Source organism: Lutjanus erythropterus, chromosome 17 (assembly GCF_056507025.1).
Source record: "Lutjanus erythropterus isolate fLutEry1 chromosome 17, fLutEry1.hap2, whole genome shotgun sequence".
Classification (NCBI taxonomy): domain Eukaryota; kingdom Metazoa; phylum Chordata; class Actinopteri; order Lutjaniformes; family Lutjanidae; genus Lutjanus; species Lutjanus erythropterus.
The window spans coordinates 30,767,856-30,791,240 of record NC_139333.1 but is presented as its reverse complement, the minus strand read 5'-3'; the positions used below and the strand labels follow the sequence as shown (position 1 = coordinate 30,791,240).

Sequence of the window (23,385 nt, the reverse complement as noted above, 5' to 3'; positions counted from 1 at the left end):
AGAGACACTGAAATTTTGTCTGTCTGTCTGTCTTTTCAATGGCCGCTGACCTCTTACTTTAAACCAAAACTGGACATAGACGGACATGTCTAAAAAAACAACATGAAAAAGATTTCTTTTCACCTTTCATTTTTGATCTAAAACAGAGACAGAACGCCAGAAAATGGGACGTCCTTCAATAGTTGTCTTTAAAAATGACACGAAAAAGACTTCTTCTCATCTTTCACTTTCAACCAAAATCAAACATTTCTTAGACAACTGGAAAAGCTGTTTTTTCAACAGCTTTTCAACCAGATTTTGCTGAGCTGTGAATGTGACTCCACTGTAGCACACTGAGCTTTGTTGCCCGACAGCAGAAAGTTGACTTGATGTTAACCAGAACTCTGAGTGCGGTGGTGCTGTCTACTCTCTCAGGTTATTAGAGTGTAACAGTGCTCAGCTGTGAGACATGAAGCTAAAATGTGAAGGCCAAAGTATAAAGAGGAACTTAGAAGTGAAAGAAACAGCAGATTTGTGTCTGTGAAGCTTTGAGGTGACAGCAGGGTTTGTCAGATGTGTCAACTTTGCTCTGGTCCTCCGTCCCTGTGAAGGTCTGCCAACCAGCTGACTGTTCAACATCAAACGTCCACACAAGGTGCTTTAAGACACTTAAGACAAGAGTTCTTCTCTATCTTCTCAATGTCTCAGTCTGTTTCCATTTTGCTCCATTTTTCTCTTTGCTCCTTCGATCTCTTCTCTTTTTTCCTTGTTATTCCTTTTGGTATTCATTTCTTTTACAAGGACTTTTTTCACATCATCATCTTGAGACGGATCAGCAGTGTAAACACACGTTACCAATGATACTCATTAAGGTCCTGTTCCATTTAGCTCAAACATGCTGCTATTGTGCATGTTGGTTTACTGGAAAGAATGGAATGCAACCTTAATTAGTATCATCATCATATCAATATTGCTGCATCTTGCTGTTTTGTCTATTACCAACAGCAAATACAATTTTATTTTAATTCTTTGCTAAAATATTGAAGAGTGCTCTTACTCCTCTTTTACCAAAGTAGTCTACACCAACATCTGCCACACTATTTTAATATTCAGTTCTCTCTATGTAAACTCCTCTGTTCTCACCCCTCACATCAGTCACTTCAGAAATTAAAAAAAAAGACACTGCTGCCCTCTGCTGTTCTTTTTGTCAAATTGTTTTCTCTCCCTCTCCATTCATTAATTATTTAATTTTATCATTGAACTGGAAGAAGAAACAATCTACCGTAATGTTTTGGGTGGATGTTCAGGATTATATAGTAAGGAAAACTGTGCAAAGGGTTCTGCTGCAAGATAAAGTGTTTTACATGTTTTGAATGTAACAAGGAAGAAAAAAAATACTGACTTTTTTATGCAGTTACTTTTATTATTGGAAGAAATCCACAACACAAGAAGAGGGGGACGGACAAAACCAGTTTTTTAACTGCACCAGCTCCCTCTGGCACCACATTAAGACATTAAGAATAAGAAGACAGTTAAAACTAATTATGTGTTTGAATCATTTATTATGGATTACTGATATTATTTTGAACTTTTCTCTCTCTTGTAACTTTGTACATGTACATACTTCTGGTATGGACAGATTTTTTTATGTGCACATACTGTAACATACTATAAACATCCTAATGGCACTTTTTCAGTTAATTAAAAACAATCTAGATGATACCCCAAAACCTAAATTAACAAATTATTACTATAAACTATATTGATTTCCTCCATGGAAGTGCAACAATATTTTTCTGAGGCAACACCTAGTAAATACAACGTATCCTGAACTAAAGAAGACTCAAAGACTATGGAAAAACTGAAATACCAGCTCTTAGAGCAAAATTCTCAAAATGAACAATTCCTCCGTAAATATAAAGAAATGCATTTTAAAACTATAAATACAAATTTTAATTCAAATGAATTAACTACAAAAAATTAAATGTAATGTAATGTGTTACCTATGCAGCACAAATGTAAAAACAACAACACATATACTTGTGAAACCATATGAAGCTCATGGAGATCCTTGCATGATTACCTGATTTCCAAATCCAGAGATATCTTTGTTTTTTGTGTTAAGATTACTCCTAATAAAAATAATACTGTTTCATACTGTTATGTACATGTGTTTTCCAAAATGAAAAAATAAAAAACTAGTGATAAAAGATGAGAGACATTTATCTCAGTAAGCCTGTAGAGGGCGCCATTACTGCGGTCCGCGGAACCTTAGAAAGTTGTTTCCACTCGGTCGTACTTCGATGTAACGCTTCAGTACACTTCCGGGCCGGAGGTCATGATACACATGTGAGAGCTGAAGAAAAGTGGCTGGGAGCAGACTGCAGCAGGTTTACCTTCAGGTACTGTGACTTTTTATTTCATGTTTGTCTGAACATTTGAGCAGATGTGTGCAGCTGTTCTGTAGACACCGTCCTCTGCTAGTCAGACAGATAACTTCTGCTCCTACAGACAGACGGAACTGATGTTACACACAGAGTGGAGTGTGTTGTTGTCCTCACTCGTTATCTTAACATGTTCAGTGGTGGACAAAGTAGTCAACCCCAGTACTTGAGTCAAAGTATAGATACTCCTGGTCAAATATTACTCAACTACAAGTGAAAGTTGCTCAGTCAAAATTTTACTCAAGTTAAAGTATTAGAGTTCTTGCTTTTAAAACTACTTAAGTATTCAAACGTACATGTTTTTAAAAATACTTAAGTATTCAAAAGTACAAATTACAAAGTACATTTTCTAATATCAATACATGCTGTATTGTTTTCATGATGCATTTACAGAAGCTTGTAACTCTCTGAAACCATCTAATGATGCACTGATGCTTGTAGAACCACTCTGCTACACAAAGTCTATAGAAACACCTATAAAAACTTCAGCATAGAAATACAATCAAAAACAAAAAGGACAGTTATTGTCATTTTCTGATGTAACTGTATTAAAATCACATGAAAATTAGATTGAAGATAACTGTAAAGAGTTCTCCAAGTCTGTTAAATAACTGAGATTTCTTTCTGTCTTCAGAGGCAGTATATATACGTGAATTATGTGGTATTTTTCACCCCGATAAAAACAATCCAACTTTAAAAGCTACCTGGAACAATTAATAATTATAATTACATCTTGAGATTTCATTTTGTCTTTCTCCTGCTGTCACCATTACTGCTTTTTGTTTGAATGAAGGAGGGAGAACTTGCTTGTTCTTGTTACAGAGCACCTGGATGATGTATTTCCACTTTTACATCAATCCAGAGGAGCTACTGTGATTGGTTTTCTTTTGTGAGGAACACAGCATGTGACCAACTGCATTTTAGAAAAACAACCAACAGCTGACTTCAAAGCTCAGTCGAAAAGTAACAACAACCTTCCTAGAAATGTAGTGGAGTCTTTTTTTGGAGTTTCCAAAAAAACAAATACTCAAGTAAAGTACAGATACTCAAAAAATGTACTTAAGTACAGTACTCAAGTAAATGTACTTCACTACTGTCCACCACTGAACATGTTACACACTGAAGAAAGACTAACGTGGTAACAGACCAGTGAAATACACAGTTCAGATACATGTACCTGTTTCATGTATTAATTGTTGCTACCATTAATTATATTCTTGTTACTACACTGCAGTTTACTGGTCCAGCAAGGGAGGCTTTACAGAATAGTGAATAGAAAAATGTTCACACATTATTACTAATGTAACAATGTAATAGTACTATTACCATGCATAGTAACAGCATGAATGCAACTGACAGAAGTAAACCATGTGTTCAGTGTGATCTAATACAACAAGTTTCAAATCTCTGTGAGTAAATCTTTATACTGTAGAGCAGTCATCACCAGAGACTGGCCTGAGAGAGATTTTATATGGCTAATGTAAAAAAAAAAAAAAAAGAAATTCTGCAAAGATTTCTATCTGCTGTACAGCATTCATAAAGCATTTAAAATGTAAAAAAAAAAATGCGAATTTAATGTTATGTCTTAATGTGAGGAAATAAAACAATAAGATGGCCTGTTAACTGAGCCTGAATACATTTATTTCTCATTTTTAAAAGGTTTTCAATAACACACATCAATATGATATAAGGTGATGTAGAAATGGTAGTGTAAATGATCAGGAATGATTATTTATTTACAAGAGAAAAACAAATTTATCTGCTTGTCCATATGTTTCATAAGTTTCTCAACCAATATCCAAAATTGATTAATGATGTGGTCTGTCCTGCCCGGTCTTTGTGAAGACACACTCCAGTGAAACTGTCTGTCTTTTAGTGCACAGGATGGACGGGAAAGTGAAGGTACAGAAGCGCCATACGCAGAAGCACAGTGGCCCGAAGGCAGAGAAGAAGAAGCTCAAGAAGCAGGGCGGCACCACAGAAGAAGATGAACGGAAACGAAACCCCAAAGCGTTTGCGGTTCAGTCCGCTGTCCGCATGGCCAAGACCTTCCACAGGTCCGCCTTCATGTCTCTCTGATTGTACTGCTACACAACAGACACACACAGACACACTTCACTCTTCTGGGATGTAACTTTTATTTGCCTTTAGGCTCAGTTCCAAGTAGGGACCCCAGTTTGTCATTATTTCATTAATTAATGAAGCTATAGTAGAAAATAATGTAGAAAGGAGCAATAATGAAGTAAACTGCAGGACATTCAACTAACTGTGAAACTACTCCTGATGTGTGTTTGTCTTTAGGGCCCAGGACATCAAGACCAAAAAACACCACATCCCTCTTGTAGACCGGACTCCTCTGGAGCCTCCCCCCGTTGTGATCGTTGTAGTCGGACCCCCCAAGGTGGGAAAAAGCACCCTGATCCGCTGCCTGATCAAAAACTTCACCCGACAGAAGCTGGGGGACATATGTGGACCTGTTACCATCGTCTCTGGTAAGCCTGGCCCTGAGGCTCCACTTACTTTGAGTTTTGCTGTGAGGATATGTTTTGCAGTAAATGTTCCACATAGCAGTGTAACAGCTTTATAGATTTTACAGTTTTCCACAGCAACACATTGACATGCTTTAATTTGAGCTTTTATTTCCATGCACCACCTGACCAAAAACTTAGTGCTTGCTTTTATAACATTTGAACATTTTTAATAGCCACACTAGCAGCACCGCTCCACTTTAGTCAGTATTGAAATATCTCAACAACTATTGGTTGGATTACCATGAATTTTTATGCTTCTCTGGAGACGTGACTGTAGAGCAGAAAAAAGAGGGGACATGGATAAGGAACAACTGGCTGGTTCCTGACTGATCATGGTTTGAAGCCCTTCCTACCATAGAACCATTTTGTAGAAGGGGACAGGGAATCTTTTGGTGGAGACAGCAGGTCAACAGCATGTGTCACATAAAAGTACACATCATCTGAAATATCAAGCCTGAGGATTAATTTGAAACGCAGCTCAGCACTGTGTGCTTTTTCCACTCATAAATCCGTAATATTGTCTTTTCTTTAGGCACTTATTCAAGTGTTGAAAGTTTAGGGTGTCTGAGGTGCAGCAGGATCAGATGGTGGGAAGAAAACAACTATTGGTTGAAGAGGAGCAAAAATAAGACAGAAATGAGGAGAATTCTAATCCCATAAATGTGTATTTCACACTAAAAGTGCTTAAATGTGCTCTATTGCGTTATATTTATATAAAAATATATATTGTTACATGTATTTTATTCCCTACTCATTGTGTCCCTGGTAGGAACAGTTTATGGCTATGGTTTGTGTTTATACTCTTTCAAATGTTATCAATTCAGTTGCAGTAATGTAATACAATAAAATATCTGATTTATCTGTGGATTCTTGCACAAACCTAAGTTAATAAGTCAGTTAAATTGAAAATAGAGAACTTCAAAGAAAGATGCAGTGTGGACCTTTTCATGTTTATTTATTGTATTTGATTTAAAAAAAAAGTTATTATTTATGTTTGTTTATGATGTGGCCTCTGGTCACCGGTCTTTTTGCAAAAGTGGTCCCCAGGCAAAACAAGTTGAGTATCCCAGGAGTAAGGGGCTCGAATATTATAATAGAAGTATATCATGGTCATTCCTATGATGCTCTGTCATGTCTCATAAGTTTTTGCAGCAGTTGGTTTGATACTGTTTATTTGGTGCAAAGGTTAACATTTTTTTGTCTCTGGAGAAGTAATAATAAAGGTTAAAAAAAATAAGTAAATAAACATTTGAATTACCACATTAAGACACCAAGAGTTTGAGGGTCACCACAGAAAAATTTCTGCTGTGATTTGGGATCGAGAAGGTCATTTTTTGTTGATTAGATGGTGTGACTTGTATTACGGGGGTTTGTTAGGGACCCTCTTATTGTCAGTATACATAGGAAAGACATCCATCCTCTGAATACTCCATGTCTCCATTTTGTGGAGACAGATGTACGTCTGAGTGCACCATGTGTGGACCTGTTTTTCAAGTCTTTCTTGTAATAATTCTTTTCAATTAGTCTGTCCACGGCCGTTAATCAAGTAGTTGTTTGGTCCATAAAATATCAGAAATGGTGAAGAAATATTCAGAATGGTCAGAAAATTGTTGTGCACAATTTCTTGGTTGATTGATTGATTTTAAAGAAAAAAATTTGAAATTTCTACCCAGTGAAGCATTTTTTCACTAGAGGTCATGGTAATGAATTGACAGCTGTATGTGAACTGTGCATGGTCGTGTATTATACTTTGTAATTGTAATCCTGCTAATAATCCCCATTTTTACTAAAGGTATTTTATTTGTATCCAGATTACATAATCCCATTACTTGTAATCTGTTACTCCCCAAGCCTTGTTTTTTTTTCTGGTCATCTGTGCACAGGCATGCATTTAACCATAATGTTTTATTATTTCTTGGTGTTTGATAAGTGACTATTTTTTGTATCTTTAGGCAAGAAACGGCGCCTGACTTTCATGGAGTGTAACAATGACATTAATACAATGATCGACCTTGCAAAAGTGGCTGATTTGGTGAGTCAGTATTGAAACTCCGTAACAGACAGAATGACTAATGTACCTTTAATGTGGTGTAATCAGATTGCTTATAATTCAGTACTAAGGCCTAATAACTTGATTTAAAGTATTATTATCAAGTCAGTGAAGTTGAATGAAATGCATTTATTTAGTTTTTTTGTCCCTGCAGGTTCTGATGCTGATTGACGCCAGCTTTGGTTTTGAGATGGAGACTTTTGAGTTCCTCAACATCTGTCAGGTCCACGGCTTCCCTCGTATCATGGGTGTACTGACTCACCTGGACTCATTCAAGAACAACAAGACACTGAGGAAGACCAAGAAGAACCTCAAACATCGCTTCTGGACTGAGGTCTACCAGGTAAACACAACATCAACACGGCTTTACTGCTCAGAACGACCGCTCTGCTCATACACAGGACCTTGTACATTGAAACTGTAACGTGTGTGTTCTGTGACTGTTCTTGCCTGTGTGTACATGTTGTGTTTGACTGTATCAGGGGGCCAAGCTGTTCTACCTGTCCGGTATGGTGTACGGTGAATATCAGACTCAGGAGGTGAAGAACCTTGGCCGCTTCATCTCCGTCATGAAGTTCCGTCCTCTGGTGTGGCAGACGTCCCACCCTTATGTCCTGGTTGACCGGTGAGGCTGCATCTGCACACTCCTGACTGACATGAGTGTCATCTCATCAAAATGATTCAAAAAAATTACAGTCGTTTGATCCATTTGTTTACAGCAGATTTACACTATTGAGAAAAAAATTGAGAAAATGATCAACAGATTAATTGACAGTCATTTTCTGCATTCAAACAGTATGGAGGACTTGACTGACCCTGAGAAAGTGAGGACAGACCCCAAGTGTGACCGGACAGTGTCACTCTACGGCTACCTGCGAGGGACATACTTGAAAAACAAAGGCCAGGTCCACATCCCAGGTACATGAGCGCAGTGTTGTAGTAATAGTTCCCTGCAGAAATGCTCCAAATACCATCCTGATAACACGTGCGGTAACACACTGTGTGTTTGTGTTGTTTCTGTGTGCAGGTGTTGGAGATTTCCAGGTGTCAGACGTGAACTTCCTGCCTGATCCGTGCGCGCTGCCAGACGCTCAGAAGAAGAGGGCACTGAACGAGAAGGAGCGTCTGCTCTACGCACCCATGTCCGGGGTCGGCGGGGTCGTATACGACAAGGACGCCGTGTACATCGACCTTCCTGCTAACCACGTCAATCAACAGCAGGTGTGTGTTTCTTCATCTCATCCATCTGTGTTTTCATTTGTATACATTTTGTTTTTGTATTCACGGATATTAAACTTAACTTGACACAATTCCACGCTTTCCCAACTCAAGTAGAAGAACAGATATATTTGTGTAAAAACAGACCCTGGTAAAACTAGAAGTACTGATCCAACTTCTTTACTGCAGTAAAAGTGAAAAAATACAGCCTCTGAAATGTACTCAAAGTATAAAAGTAAAAGGTAGACATCTTTTACATCATTTTTCATCCAGTTATGTCTTTTTTGTCTTATGTCTTTAACATTGTTTTTGTCTTGTTACATCTTTTTCGTCTTGTTGTGTATTTTACGTTGTTTATCATTCTGTTACATCTCTTATGTTGTTTTGTACTTGTCACATCTGTTTTGTCTTGTCATGTATTTTACGTCGTTTTTCATCTTGCTACGTCTTTTATGTTGTTTTTCATCTTATTTTGTCTTTTACAATGTTTTTTTCTTGATGTGTCTTTTTTGTCTTATGTCTTTTTTTTGTCTTGTTATGTCTTTTATGTTGTTTATTTTTTGTCTTGGTACTAAGGTAATGAGCCTTTTTTAAAAAAAACACAAGGAGTAGAAAGTCCAGATATTTGTGTTAAAATGTAGGGAGTAAAAGGAAAAAAGTTGTCAGAAAAACAAACAAAAATACTTCATAGTTAATAGTTCCTCTCTGTCTGCTGCAGGAGGAAGTGCGTCCCACCACAGAGCTCGTCCAGTCTCTCATTGACACCCACGCTACCCTGGATGCAAAGATGGCTGCCAGCAAGGTGTCTCTGTTCAGCGGCTCTGCAACCCTGGACCCCAAAGATATTGAAGAGCAGAGCGGGTGAGACATGACAAAAGTTAAAGCTGGATTTATGCTCGCCACAGTGTGCCTGGCGCGTGACAAAAATGATGTCATATCCTGTATCGGCTCAAGTGCAAAGGCTGCAAATGCTATCACAGCGCCTGGCTATGCACCTTAGGATTTTTTTATCGAGGTGGTAACATGGATGAAGACTGGGTACTATGTGAAAGCTACAGAAAAGTTTACAGATGTCTGCACTCTCACACACAGTATAGTGTTAAAACTGCACGGTTCCTGCAGCTTTTTAAGAGTAAATTAAAGCACTTTTAAGGTTTCTAAACTAAGGCCTTTATTATCTCCTCTAAATTATTATAAATACAATTACAATTTTATACCTACAGCAATGTTGTTGCTGTTCATATTAACTTTAATTGTATGTTCTGATTATGTGTAAAGGATCTACAGAGGGCTTATCTAGCTATGAATGACAAATATATTCATTTGAAACAAAATATTTTTTGGATTACATGACTGATTGTGTATTTTAGGAACTTGATAAGGATTCCCATATGGGGGAAAAAGCTAAACAGCAGGGTTCAGGTACCCGACTGATCAAGGGAATAAAACAGACAGCTGATATCTTTGTATATATTTAGTTTTCTTTTGATGGACACACTTTAACTGGATATGTTAGGAAGCAGTTTATTATTTATACATTCAGCTGTATGACATGTCATTTATAGTCATGTTTGTGTCCACCTGATGACTCACAGTTCATTATTCATTCTGTTTTATGTGTGTGTGTGTGTGTGTGCGTGTGTGCGTGTGTGTGTTAGAGAGAAGGAAGGCCCTCAGGAGCAGCAAGTCTGGGACCCCAACACCCAGAGAAAAAGGAGGAAGGTGGTCTTCACTGAGGGGGAAGAGGAGGGGGATGACGATGGCAGTGGCTCCAGTGATGATGAGGACGGCGAAGACAGCGACAATGAGGAGGAAGAGGATGAAGACGAAGACGAGGACAACCTGTCCGCATTTCTCAAAGAGGCAAGAGCCAAATCTGAGAACAAGGAGAAGGATGGACCTGATAGAACTCCACCTGTGAAGAGACAGAAGCTGCAGGAGGGGAAGGAGGAGGACGGGGCGGAGGTGCCGGCGTTCGCTGACAGCGAAGATGAGCTGGAGATGAGTGAGGAGGAAGAGGAGGAGGCTGGGAGAGCAGGAGACTCTGGACACTGCTCAGAAGAGGACGAAGAAGACAGCGATGATGATGAGGAGGAGGAGGAGGAGGAAGATGATGATGAAGAGTCAGAAGATGAATCGATGGAAGAGGAGGAGAATGCAGCTGTAAAGAAACAAACAGCGAGTGAGAGTGAGGAGGAGGAGGAGGAGGAAGAAGAGCAGGGTAAGTATACCGTTTTAAGTTTCATTTACTTTCATCCTTTTTATTTTCACTTTAATGTGAGTAGTTGTAGTTAGTTTAAGTTTTTCTTTCATTTTAGTGTAGTTTTTCTTTTATTGTATAATCCTTAAGCTCTTTTGTGGAAGCATGAAATAACTGAGGTTCAGATCTTTAAAGATTCAGGATCCTAAAGCTTTCACTAGCGCCTGATGGTAACTTTATTTATGTCCAAGCTACAAACAGACAGGCCATGTTGTGATACTGAAGGTAGCATCTATAGAAGTGACTGACTGAATAATCGGAACAAAGATCTGGCATTTTGAGATAATCGGCATTGAACAATGTCTGCGCTCACGAGGCCGATACACAAAAACTGTGTGCAGAAACGTCTTTAGTCAGCCTTGTCAGCTCTCTGGGATCTGTCTTCTGCCTGGTGTAAACAGCCTCACAGAGGCTGAAAGCAAGTTGTGATAGTGAAGGTGGCATCTGGTTCAGTGATTTTCTGTCATCACTCAGCTGACTTCATTCTCCTGTTTCTGTCCACAGGGGCTCTGAGGTGGAAGGAGGGTCTGCAGCAGAAAGCATCAGAGGCGTTTCTACGGCAACAAGAAGCTGCCCCCAATCTGAGGAAACTGGTTTATGGTTCAGGTAGCCTAATTTCATGAGACTCTGGTTGCATGTGCACATAAATATATATTTCTATTGTGCATATTTAAAGGTATATGCATATACCATACTTAATATCACCATATAACAGAGACACTCAGCTGGCTTTGCCTGGGGGACACTTTTGCAAAACGACAGGGGGCCAGGGGCCAGTAAACAAATGAGCAACAAACAAACAAATATTAAGAAGACTCAATGAAAAAAAAAAAGACCAATTACTCATCTGTCTTTCAAAATAACTGTCTTATTTAGTAACTAAATTAACTTGTTCCAGTTACCTGATAAAACGGATATAAGCTTACAAAAATGCACAGATAGAACATTTCAATGAGGAATTAAACAATCATAAATATGATTTTATATTTGCTGGTGCACTTAAAGAATATGCCACCACATACCATAACACATGTGCTGTCAGTTGAATGATTAGAGAGGGTGAAAGGAGTGGTTGGGAAACAAGTTTCAGCTCTTGTTTTTTATCTGTGTCATTGTACACAGAGAAATATAACAACATGACAGGCTGTAAACTTTACAAACCGAGTCTCTAAATCACTACAAGAAGAGAAGAAGAGAAGAGTGACAGAAATACAGAGGAGCATGATGCAGTGTTAGACACTTCACCAGACGCACATGTGAAGCAAAAAAATCTATATTGGACAACATATTCACTGATACCAGTGTAGACCAGTATGTCTATCCTAGGCCAGTGTTAGGTCAACTGTCACATCTGTCTGGCTCTGATAACATAAAACACAGCTGGACCCTCTTCCATCATGCAGTCGCTCAAGTGTTGGATTTATGAACATAAACTGAAAACAGAATGACCGGCAAATTACTGAATATTATGTATAATATTCATATATATATACACAATCAGAAACACCTCAGTATGAAACTTTCTTGTCATTGTGAAAAAGAAAATCATTGGAGCATCCAGCACCCTATCAGGGGCCAGATTTGGAAGTTGAGTATCACTGCATGTCAGCAGATAGCAGTACCATGATATGTAAAAGCTGTGTTTGAGTTCATTTAAAAACAGAAACATAATTTCTGGTGTTCTCCATGAATTCCTAATATTCTTTTTTTTGCCACCATACATCAAGACTGTATTTTGCCATATTTTTATTCATGTATATATTTCAGATTTTCACTCATCATTGTTGTGTTTAGTTGTGGCTGCAGATGATTCAGAGGATGAGGATGAGGAGGAGCTGGGCGGTCTGTTTCGAGTCAGCCGCCCTCAGAACAAGAAAAAGACCCAAGCCAACGCCGTCGACTGCTCCCGTTTCAAGCCTGACGCCTCCCGCAACTGGGACCTGGAGGAGGTACACTGGTGCTACTGGGACAGTTCTTAATGTGCTGTAATCCAGAACAGATGTTGAAGTGAAAACTTAGAGTTTGTTATGTGTTTTTTTTTGCCCAGATGCTAGACTCCATCAGGGACTGCTTTGTAACAGGGAAGTGGGAGGAGGGTCAAGATGCTGCTACACTTCTGAAAGAGGACGGTAAGAGAGGAGGACCAGTCCACTCAGACACGCTGAGCTACTTTTAGATTAGCTTTGGAAAAAACAGTTATATTTTCTGAATTATTCAGTTCAGTGTGGACCCCTCAGTACCAAACACATGTGAGGGGGTCACTGTTCATGACTGAGTAATTTAGACTCACTTGGTTTGGAAGGAGGCTGGAAGAGCTGGACTTTTCAAAGAGTACTTTCTTGGGAAAACACAGACTGTTTTGAGGCACACAAGGGCTGCAATTAATGCTTATTTTCATCACTGATTAATCTGTTGTTGTTTTTTTCTTGATTAATCAATTAATTAATCCTGTCACAATCTTGTTACTTGAAAAGTAGGTCCAAACATGAAAAATTGGAGCACAAGTGGAGCACATGCACAAACTTATTGAGATTTTTCAAGTCTGCCCTGTAATGATTATTTTCATTTTCAATTAATTGTGATTATTTTCCTGATTAATTGCTTAGTTATGGATGTGGATTAATAATGGATAACAACTTCAACTAACTGTTCATATCCATTTTAGCTGTCAATGACCGTTAATGACTGTCAGTGACTAACAATGACCATTAATGATGGTTTATGTCTGTCAGTGATGGTTAATGACTGTCAGTGACTCAGTGACAGGTAATCACTGTCAATGATGTTAACAACTTTTAATGATCGTCAATGGCTGTCAGTGACTGTTAATGGCCATTAATCACCGTTAATGACTGTCAATGACTGTCAGTGGTGTTGATGACTATTAATGATGGTTAATGACGGTCAAACGATTAATCGATTTTCAAAATAGTCGTTGATTAATTTAATAATTGATTAATAATTAAGTAATGGATTGCCGCTGTAAAGCACACACTCTGTTGTTTTGCTGTCTCTAGAGGAGCTGTATGGTGACTTTGAGGATTTGGAAACAGGAGAAGTCCACAAGGGACAAACTGGACAGAAGGATCCAGCTGAGGTCGGTCCTGTTTATGTGGAAACACTGAAATCAACATCATTTTTCTGTGACTGACTGACCTTTGAAAGATTATGCAATGTTTCTGTCAGTGGCTGGACGATATGGGTTTTCAGTTTTCTCAGTTGGATGATATTTTGTCTTTGGACCTTGTGACCAGCAGAATAGTGAGGATGATGAGGATGATGGAGATGAGGACGCTGAAGAGAGTCAGGTGAAGGTGGATGACGACGAGGTCCAGAAGAACAAACGTTTGGAGAAGAAACGCAGGCTGAAGGAGCGATTTGATGCAGAGTACGATGACGGAGACGCCACCTACTTTGATGACCTGAAGGAGGAGATGCAGAAGCAGGCTGAGGTACCACAACAGGAAGTCCTATGCAAAATTTGAAAAGGATGTGTAATGAAGTCAGATTTGCATATTCCTGGCTTATTTCTTAGAATATTCTGATGAGAACGTGTTTCTGTGTTCTCAGCTGAACAGGGCAGAGTTTGAGGACGTGGACGATGAGACCAGAGTGCAGTACGAAGGCTTCAGACCAGGCATGTACGTCAGAGTAGAGATCTCCTCTGTACCCTGCGAGTTTGTCATCAACTTTGATCCACATTATCCCATCATCCTCGGAGGTCTGAGCTCCAGCGAGGGGAACGTAGGATATCTGCAGGTATGTGTGATGCTTTGTTTACTCCTGACTGATAGAACCTGTGGATGTTGTGTCAGGTTGTTGATGATTTACATCTTGTTCAGACTCTTTTCACAACAAAGCTGTTGGCTAAATTGAAATGAGCTACACTTGATCTACATTCTTTCAACACATATTGACTTCTGGACTTCACAACCCTGTGGAAATGTTAGTTCTACAAATATATGATTCTTCTTCAGCTATGGATCCTGATGGCTCCTGTATCATCACATATCTAAAGCTGTGTGTGTGTGTGTGTGTGTGTGTGTGTGTGTGTGTGTGTGTGTGTGTGTGTGTGTGTGTGTGTGTGTGTGTGTGTGTGTGTGTGTGTGTGTGTGTCAGATGCGACTGAAGAAACACCGTTGGCATGAGCGCATCCTGAAGACTCGGGATCCCCTCATCCTGTCGTTAGGCTGGAGGCGCTTCCAGACCATCCCCCTCTACCACATCGAGGACCACAACGGACGCCACCGCCTGCTCAAATACACACCGCAGCACATGCACTGTGGAGCCTCCATCTGGGGTGAGACACAGTTTAAACACACCACACTGCAGATGGCTGGTGTTCACTGAAGAACTACATTTTTCTATCTTAATTCTTAATTACACTCTTTATTGAATGGCTGTATTTACATGTACATACTGATATTTGTAGTGTGTCAGTATTTGGTTGTGTTTTCTTATTTTGTAGCATTTCTTCTGTAATATATACACAAAATATAAAAATAGATATTTTTCTCTTACCCATGGTACTATTTATCCATCTAGATCAGTGTCTCTCAAACTTTTTACACCACATACCACTTCTTAAGTAGGGACTAGCATCAGTGCTTGGTTTATGGTCGTCCACTTCATCTTCAGCACGGTAAAACATTCTCCTCCTGATCCAAATTTCTTTCCATGAAAGTTCCTGTTTGGATCCACAGTTGCAGAGTTCTTGAAACAACCATTTTCTCAGTCTTTGTTTTATCTCTGCTTAGTATCTTACATCACAGTTTAGCTTGTAATTATTGGATGACATTGAAACAAAAATACGAGACAGAAAAAAATTATTTTAAATTGGATTTCAGTGATCTCATATTTATGGATCTTCATTTGATTTTTTGTAGTATTTTGATGGTTTTTAAATGAATGAATTTCATTAAAAAATATTTCTGACATTCTTCTGTGTGCCACTAGAGGGAGCTCCTCTACCAGCAGTGGTACACGTGCCACAGTTTGAGAATCAAGGATCTAGATTTTTTTGGTGTGAGCTGCAGAGTTTTGGCCGTAGAGATGTCTACTTTCACCCCAATTAGAACCAAAAAAACACATTTGAAAAACTCAACAGCGATGTCTCTTTCCAGAAATCATGACCTGGTTACTCAAGATAATGCACTTCTGTGAGCAGTTTCATGTGGGAACAGTTTTTTTCTGCCAGACTACACCCGCCAACCGTATCACTGCATTAGCTAGCTTAGTGGAGCTAACAATACAGCTCAGCTGAGCCATTAATGTTTACATCCCGCCACAGCCTCTTGTTCATGAGTAGGTGCACACAGTTTTCATGTACGAACTACTTTTTTTCTGCAGTAGAATCTACTGGAACTGCTTTTCTACTAGAAAGAAAGTAGTTCTGACATGGAACTGCTCACAACCAGGGGTGTGGATTATCTTGAGAAACTGGGTCATGATTTCTGGAAAGAGACGTTTCTGTTGAGTTTTTCAGATGTATTTTTTGGCACTTAAAGCACCACAACCTGTGTGCCGTCTAGTCCCATTATACTGGGGAGAAGGTGGCTGATATCTCCAAAACTCTGAAAATATGTACTATTCACTTTGGGGTGAACTGTTCCTTTAAGCTCTCGGGGCCACAGTAGACATGTCTGTGATAAGATGGTATTTGCTGATAAATTATCAGATTATTACCTACCTTATATGCATCCCTCCCTTAATTAAAGTATTAAAAGATTGTTGCTGCACTTTATGTTTTGTGTTGTTTTGAAATGATGAGATAAAGTTATTAAGGCTATTAAGTCATCTGTGACTCTTTAGCACTGGCTCTGTAAAATAATAATAGTCATTTCTTTTCTATTCCACAACAGTACAGCAGTTATTTCTGTATTTATCATCTGATCATCTGATTCTAATAACTAATATTATCTGTCTTTGTGTCACTGCAGGTCCTATCACACCACAGGGCACCGGCTTCCTGGCTGTGCAGTCAGTCTCAGGAACTAATGTAAGTTATTGACTCTTCTTCCAGCAGTTCAGATCAGTGTGAACAGCTGGTTCAGTTCTAATGTGTGAACACTGCAAATGTAAAATGTTAATATTATTTGTTGTTTTTAAAATGGAACTCTCATGTGTCTCCAGGTCTGAAAATCCTTGATTTATGATTCATATGGAACGTGGGTGTTAAAGGCTTTGTGGTGATATTTTTAGCATTTTCTGTTTTCTCTCTGCAGGCTAGCTTCCGTATTGCAGCCACAGGAGTGATCCTGGACCTGGACAAGTCTGTGACTATAGTGAAGAAGCTCAAACTCATCGGTTACCCCTACAAGATCTTTAAGAGCACCTGCTTCATTAAGGTAGGAAACTTTTCTTTACCTCTGTCTCTTCTTCAGGTTTCGCATTTAGGTCTGCAGAGTTTAGATAAAAAAAAAAAACTGTGTTTTACCAATAAAACAAGTGAAGTTAGATGTTATAGATTAATAATCCACATTATAAAGATATCATTTGCTTCAGAAACATTCTTTACTTGGAAGCTGATCCGCAGCATAGTCAACATCAAAGACTTTTGGAGGGTATGGAGGGTTTTTAAAGGTCAAAATGAAATATATAAATACATAAATAATTATATTTTCATTACATAATTAAATACTTAAATATGTGAATAAATATATAATTCAATAATTAAATGCTTAAATAATAATTTATTGAATAACTATATAATTAAATGATTCAAGACTTAAGTAATAATCTAATATATAATAATAATAATAATAATAATAATAATAATAATATATACTACATATATAATTACATAATTAACTGCTAAATGTAATTAAAAAATATATAATCCTGTAATAAATTGCTTAAATAATGAATAATGATGTAATTACATAATTAAATGTCTAAGGAAACTAATAAATATGTAATTATATAAACTAATGCTTAAACAAATGAATAAATAAATAATTATGTAATTTAATGTTTAATTGTCACCATATATAAATAAATCACAAATTATATAAGTTAAATTTGTATTTATTTATTTAATGTGACAATTAAGCATTAAATCACTTATTAATTATTTATTTACTCTTACAATATACAAAGTACATTTATAATTAAATTTATATTTATAATACATTTTAGTTTTTTAAAATACATATATTAATTTCTTATTTTTTATAATTAATTATTTATATGAGTAATAATGTAACCTCATCCATCAAAAACATTTTTATACATAATATATATTATACATTACATTACAAATGCTTATACATCACATATATTTATTATTTGTTGGTATTTATACATCATGTTTATTTAAATGTATTTCTTCATATTTAGTTTTGGCCCTTAAAGCCCTCCATAAATACAAAGAAACATATCTGTTAAATGAAGCACATATGAAAACTCTGGTTTGAATTAAAATATTCATTTATTATTTATCAGGAGTTGTTGTGGGGCAGCAGCTGTTTGGTTGCTGTGTTGCATTGTTCTCCGTTGAAAAGACCAGACTGATGTTTGAATAAAGTTGTATCATTTTAACACTGGTTGCTCTCCTCTGCTCTCAGGGCATGTTCAACACAGTGCTGGAGGTGGCTAAATTTGAAGGCGCTGCTGTCCGAACAGTATCAGGGGTCAGAGGTCAGATCAAGAAGGCTCTGTCTACACCACCAGGAGCTTACAGAGCCACGTTTGAGGACCGCCTGCTCATGAGTGGTCAGTTGTTACTGTCAGCACTGTTACTGCTCATCTTCACCATCATTGTGTTTATTTTATAGTCATTATTCAAAGGTGTAACAACACATTTGACAGTCATATACCGCTTTACCTCCGTGTCTTTGTATTGATGTGTGACTTGTCGCCGTGCAGACATTGTGTTCCTGCGCTCCTGGTACCCGGTGTCTGTCCCTCAACTCTACAACCCCGTCACCTCTCTGCTGCTGCCGGTCGGTCAGAAGGACGGCTGGGCGGGCATGAGGACCGTGGGGCAGCTCAAACATGACCTCGGCATCCGCAACAAACCCAACACAGACTCTCTGTACAAGGTGGAGTAGACCCAGCCTGACAGATCTCTGAACAGCTGATCTGATGAATGAGTGAAGGTTGAAGAGCAGTGTGTTGCTTATGGTGATGCAGCCCCTTCCAAAAGGTTTCATGTCAAAAAAGTGAATGAGTGAAAGTTAGCCTGAGAACCAGATGAATCTGCCAAGATCATGTTGTCATTTGCTCTGACAGATACGTCAAACAACGTATCGAACGAACAAACTTGTGAGTGAGAAGATCACAGACACACACTACTGCCTGCAGTATTTCTGTAATATTCAAACAATATTTCTGTGATCATTCAGTAGAGTCTGTGCTGCTAAAAATACACCCCGAGACTAAACCATGTAACGTAAGACAGTGGCTGAATTTATGGTGATTGAAGAGGAAATACTAAGATACGTTTTTCCACCTGCGATACCAGCATTAACAGCTGTTATAGCTACTGGCAACATTGTAACTAGGATTTTTTCCCAAAAATGAGACATTTTCTATCTGGGTAAATGTGCTTCTTTTCCTGGGAGGTATAATTTTGGCTACCATCAGCATACATATTTCAGGCCAACACCGTACGTAACACAGAGAATTGTGGGTTTCAAACCTTTAGTGTGCTATCTGGTGGCATTCATAATTATTTAGGCAGAGGAATGTTGACATTTCAGCATTAATGAACATAATATAAACTGTGAATGCTACATGCAGCTTGACCTTCTGCAGCTGTGAGGATGAAATGCCAAGTTTATTGTCTGTGATCTGTCACCGTCTGACTGAACAGCCTCAGGTCAAGTGATATTTTATAATTATTCATATTATAAACTAATGAAATTTGTTAAAACAAGTCATTTGGGTCTTTCAAAGATCCCATATTCTGTCTGCGTTCAGAGGCTGCTGTGACTCTAGCAGGAGGCTGGTACTGTGTGCACCACTAATATAGTTAGTGATAACTCAGAGTTAAAAGGTAAACTCTCAAAAAGCGCTCACTGACTTGGAGTGAGATTTTGGGCGGACATCTTTCTGCAGTGAGGGGCACAATGTGCTGCAGCCAACTGTTGAAGGTAAATCTGTCATATGCTGCATCTCTGCCAGTGTTTCAGATAAAGTATGAATCCAGTGATCTTGAAGCTTTGGGCTTCACTTGAAGTTTTGTCTGAGATTTTAAATGTCACAGCAAACTGTCTGTTGAACCTCAGTCTGGTGCGTTTGATCCCTCATTCAAACAGCACAGCGCACACATTACAGCTTCATTATTTTGTATTTTGAGGTATTTCCACGCAAAGCTGGTGTCAGAAATCATGTTGTGTTAGTCTGATTTAGATGGTAGAGCCAAAAGTTACTGTACTAACTGTGTTAATGGTCAGAAAAAGTGCTGTGTGTGTGAATTGTGGGATTAAATCCTAATGTTTGCACTAGCAAAGGTGTAGCAATGCAACCAAGCACAGGAGTTAAATTGTTTAACAACACTTTACAACAAGTTTAACTCTGTAATACTTAACTGTGCTGATGATATTCTGGTGTGACTGGTCTGAACTGGTGTGTTTGAAGGAGTTCATGATTCCTTTAATCTGCTGTTGATTCTGATCCTTTGTCTTTTTCTTCTCTTCTTGTACAAACTTCAATCCCATTCAATCCTTGACTCTACTTTGGTACACTTTTGAGCAGTTAGTATAGATTTTTCAGTCCTAGAGTTAATCCTAGATAAACAAGCTGCTCTAAAACTGTTTTGGGATATCCTGTTTTTTTCAAGTATTTTAGCAGAATGGCTGATAACATCTTGTCTTTTTAAATTCCTTCTGCGACACAGACTTATCAGTATCCATCACAGCTCATGTCTTCTTCTTTGCACACAGCTCATCTCTGCGTGTTGTAGTCTGTTTCCATTTTTTTTGATTTTGTTGCTGTGATTGGTGTGGAACTTGTGTTTGGCACCTGCTGCTGGTAACTCCCCGTAAAAGATGAAAATTGACTGAGAGGTTGCAGACTAACTCACATTAGCAGATTAGTCTACTGATGTCAGGCTACATTTAAATAATTTATCAAACAAAATGGGAGGATTTGCTGTTTTATACCACAGTGAACTGAACATGTTTTGGGTTCAGACTGTTCATCAGACTAAACATTTAAAGATGTCTCCTTGCACACAATTTTCTGGCATTTATGGTAAAATACAAAACAGATGAATAATCATTAATGATAGCCTGTATATTTGCACAGTAAAAGTATCTGTAGACCTGTACTTAACACAACATTTACCCTAAAGCCTGACAAGAAGTGTAAATATATCCATTGTCTTCCAGGCGGTGGTCAGAGGCCCAAGGCGCTTCAACCGCCTCCACATCCCCAAGGAGCTGCAGAAGGCCCTGCCCTTCAAGAGCAAACCCAAACAGCAACAAGCCAAAGGAAAGACGCCCAGAGACCTGCAGAGGCCCAGCGTGATCAGAGAACCCCACGAGAGGAAGGTGAGCAGAACCTGGAAGTGTTGTGCAAGTTCACACTTAAAACAAGCTAGTTTAAAGTTCAGTTCACAGAGATTAATTTTTTTTTTTTTTTTTACTAAATTCACAGTCCCAAAAAGGAACTGGTTCACATTTTGTTTTTTGTTTTTTTTTAAATAAAACTTCCTCCTACCAGGGACAGTGGAGTCTATGTAATGACATTATATTAAATGTTGCACAATATTCATATTTTTGTATTAATTTGTAAATGCAAAATTACTTTTAACTCAATTCAAATAATTAAAATCTTAAAATAGTGGTCTAGTCTTCTGCTTTGAATGCAGACGATGTCTGACATCTAAAAAAATTCAAACCACCCACACACAAAAAAAACATAGTAACAAAGTAACATTATTAGATACTACAACAGTAATGTGATTACTTTGACATGTGCTTTTATTTGAGACACAGTAGGTTAATAATAACTCCCTCCCTGTAATAATTGACCCCACCAAGCAGGCAATGGTAACACTGATTTTTGCATGAAATTTAATATTACAGTCTTGTCTTTCATGATGAAAATATACCAATTATATTATTAATTAGAGCACATATTTATGTTTTTCAAAAGAAAAAATGACTCCTTTTTCAAGTAGTCTGTGAGTCATGAAGGAACTTTTTTTTTTAAATGTTACAGTTAGCAAAAGTCTTAGTATGTTAGTCATTTTTAGAAGGTTTCTCAGTGTTTTAAGATACTAATTCAATATTTTGAAATCCTAAATCCTGATTCTAAGATTCTAAGACATTATTTTGACAAAGTTTCTCATTCTAATAACTTATGCTGTCTTCTTTTTCTATCATATTATCAGAAATATGTTTCCATAAATACAGATATTTGGAGATGAGTGTATAACGTGGATCTATGTGTTTCTCACTCTCAGCAGACTCCAGCCTGCAGTGTAGTTCATACTGATCCTCTCAGTTCATTGTTCAACAAAAATATGAGCCCGTTCAATGAACACCACTCTTTTAGCGCATTCATGCACAATACTGGAACTGACTCTACAGTGTCACTGCAAGCTCATTATCTTTAGTTAGGAGCAAATCATTGATTTATACTGATCTGATAACATTAATAATCTGTGTTCATATTTCACCATTAAAATGTCGTCATAACTGATAGAAATGAAGGCTGACTGTGCACTGTGGATTCCTTTAACTAGAAGATAACCTCGTAGTGTTCCCTGCTGTAAAACATGACTCGATCTCCAAATGCTGTTTTTCTTGACCCGTTCCTTAAGGTGGCGGCCCTGCTTCATGCTCTGAGCACAGTCCACAACCAGAAGAGGAAGAAGGCCCACATGGTGCAGCACGCCAAACACAAGGAGTTCCTGCAGCAGAAGGAGAAACAGGAGGAGGCCAAGCTGAAGAGACAGAAGGAGGCACGGAAAAAACTGTACCGCGTCATGGGCCAGATGGACAAGAAGAAGCAGAGGTCAAGTCTGAAGGGGGCGTCCCAGGACGACTAACTCTCTGTATCTGGACTCATGAGGGAAACCTCTACAGACTGTGACTGAGATGCTTGGTCTGCTCTTTGGACTGTTAGCATGTGTTTCATCATTCATTTCTATTGTATTTTTCTAGATGTATTGATATTGAAAATCAGCTGTAAAGGCTGAAGTGATCTTCTTTTGGAACTTGTTCTAATAAAACACAAAAATGTGACATCAGGCCACCTGAAGTTTTCAGCTGCAGTATCACCTTGTTAGTGACGTTACTGACTTCATTCTTTCTATTCTCTCTGTGTGTAATACTACTCAATAAGACAATCATTAACTTTACAGATGATCACATCAACATCAAGCCCCTTTAAAGTTAAAGAACAACTGATGTGTCTATTTGCCTAAAATTGTTCCACAGACTTGTATTCTGTTGGTCTGTATGTTTATTTATTATACATGTGTCTGTCTGTGGAAAGTAGAACTGCAACTAACAATTATTTTCATCATTGATTAATTTGATGATTATTTTTATAATTGTCTGATTAATCGTTTAGTCTATATAATGTTGAAAAAATGTGAAAAATCTTCATCTCAGTGTCTCAGACCCCAAAGTTACATCTTTAAGTTGCTTGAAAAATAGCTGTAACGATAAATTGTTAGATGGCAAAATAGTTTCTCTCGATCAATTAATCAATTAATCATTGCAGCTCTAATGGAAAGTGTCGTCCTATCAGCAAAATTAAATACTGGTATATTGAAGTAGTCTCACTGCAGTATGCCTACTTTTTGCTTAGTAATTATACTAAGCAAAAAGTGCAATTTTGCATGGGAATATTTCTGCACATGCACTGCTAATATCCACTTTCCAAAACTTTCTTTTCAGTCAGAATTGTCTGTACATATTGTTGGGGTCGCATCTGCTGTGTTAT

At 38.0% G+C, this 23,385-nt stretch overlaps 1 protein-coding gene across 1 annotated transcript; it reads left to right on the top strand.

Annotated features, from left to right (window-relative positions):
* Nucleotides 1–2,261: 2,261 nt before the first annotated feature.
* bms1 (BMS1 ribosome biogenesis factor) lies at nucleotides 2,262–22,679 on the top strand. The gene is made up of 23 exons (XM_084740921.1): nucleotides 2,262–2,381; nucleotides 4,300–4,480; nucleotides 4,725–4,915; nucleotides 6,907–6,986; nucleotides 7,159–7,347; nucleotides 7,487–7,629; nucleotides 7,801–7,922; nucleotides 8,032–8,225; nucleotides 8,941–9,083; nucleotides 9,881–10,443; nucleotides 10,987–11,088; nucleotides 12,277–12,431; nucleotides 12,530–12,611; nucleotides 13,500–13,579; nucleotides 13,737–13,934; nucleotides 14,053–14,241; nucleotides 14,602–14,782; nucleotides 16,422–16,480; nucleotides 16,707–16,829; nucleotides 18,048–18,195; nucleotides 18,349–18,524; nucleotides 20,817–20,978; nucleotides 22,256–22,679. Exons 2-23 carry the CDS (start codon nucleotides 4,308–4,310, stop codon nucleotides 22,481–22,483), a joined length of 3,681 nt encoding a protein of 1,226 aa, XP_084597047.1. The 5' UTR covers nucleotides 2,262–2,381; nucleotides 4,300–4,307; the 3' UTR covers nucleotides 22,484–22,679.
* The last annotated feature ends 706 nt before the right edge of the window (nucleotides 22,680–23,385 follow it).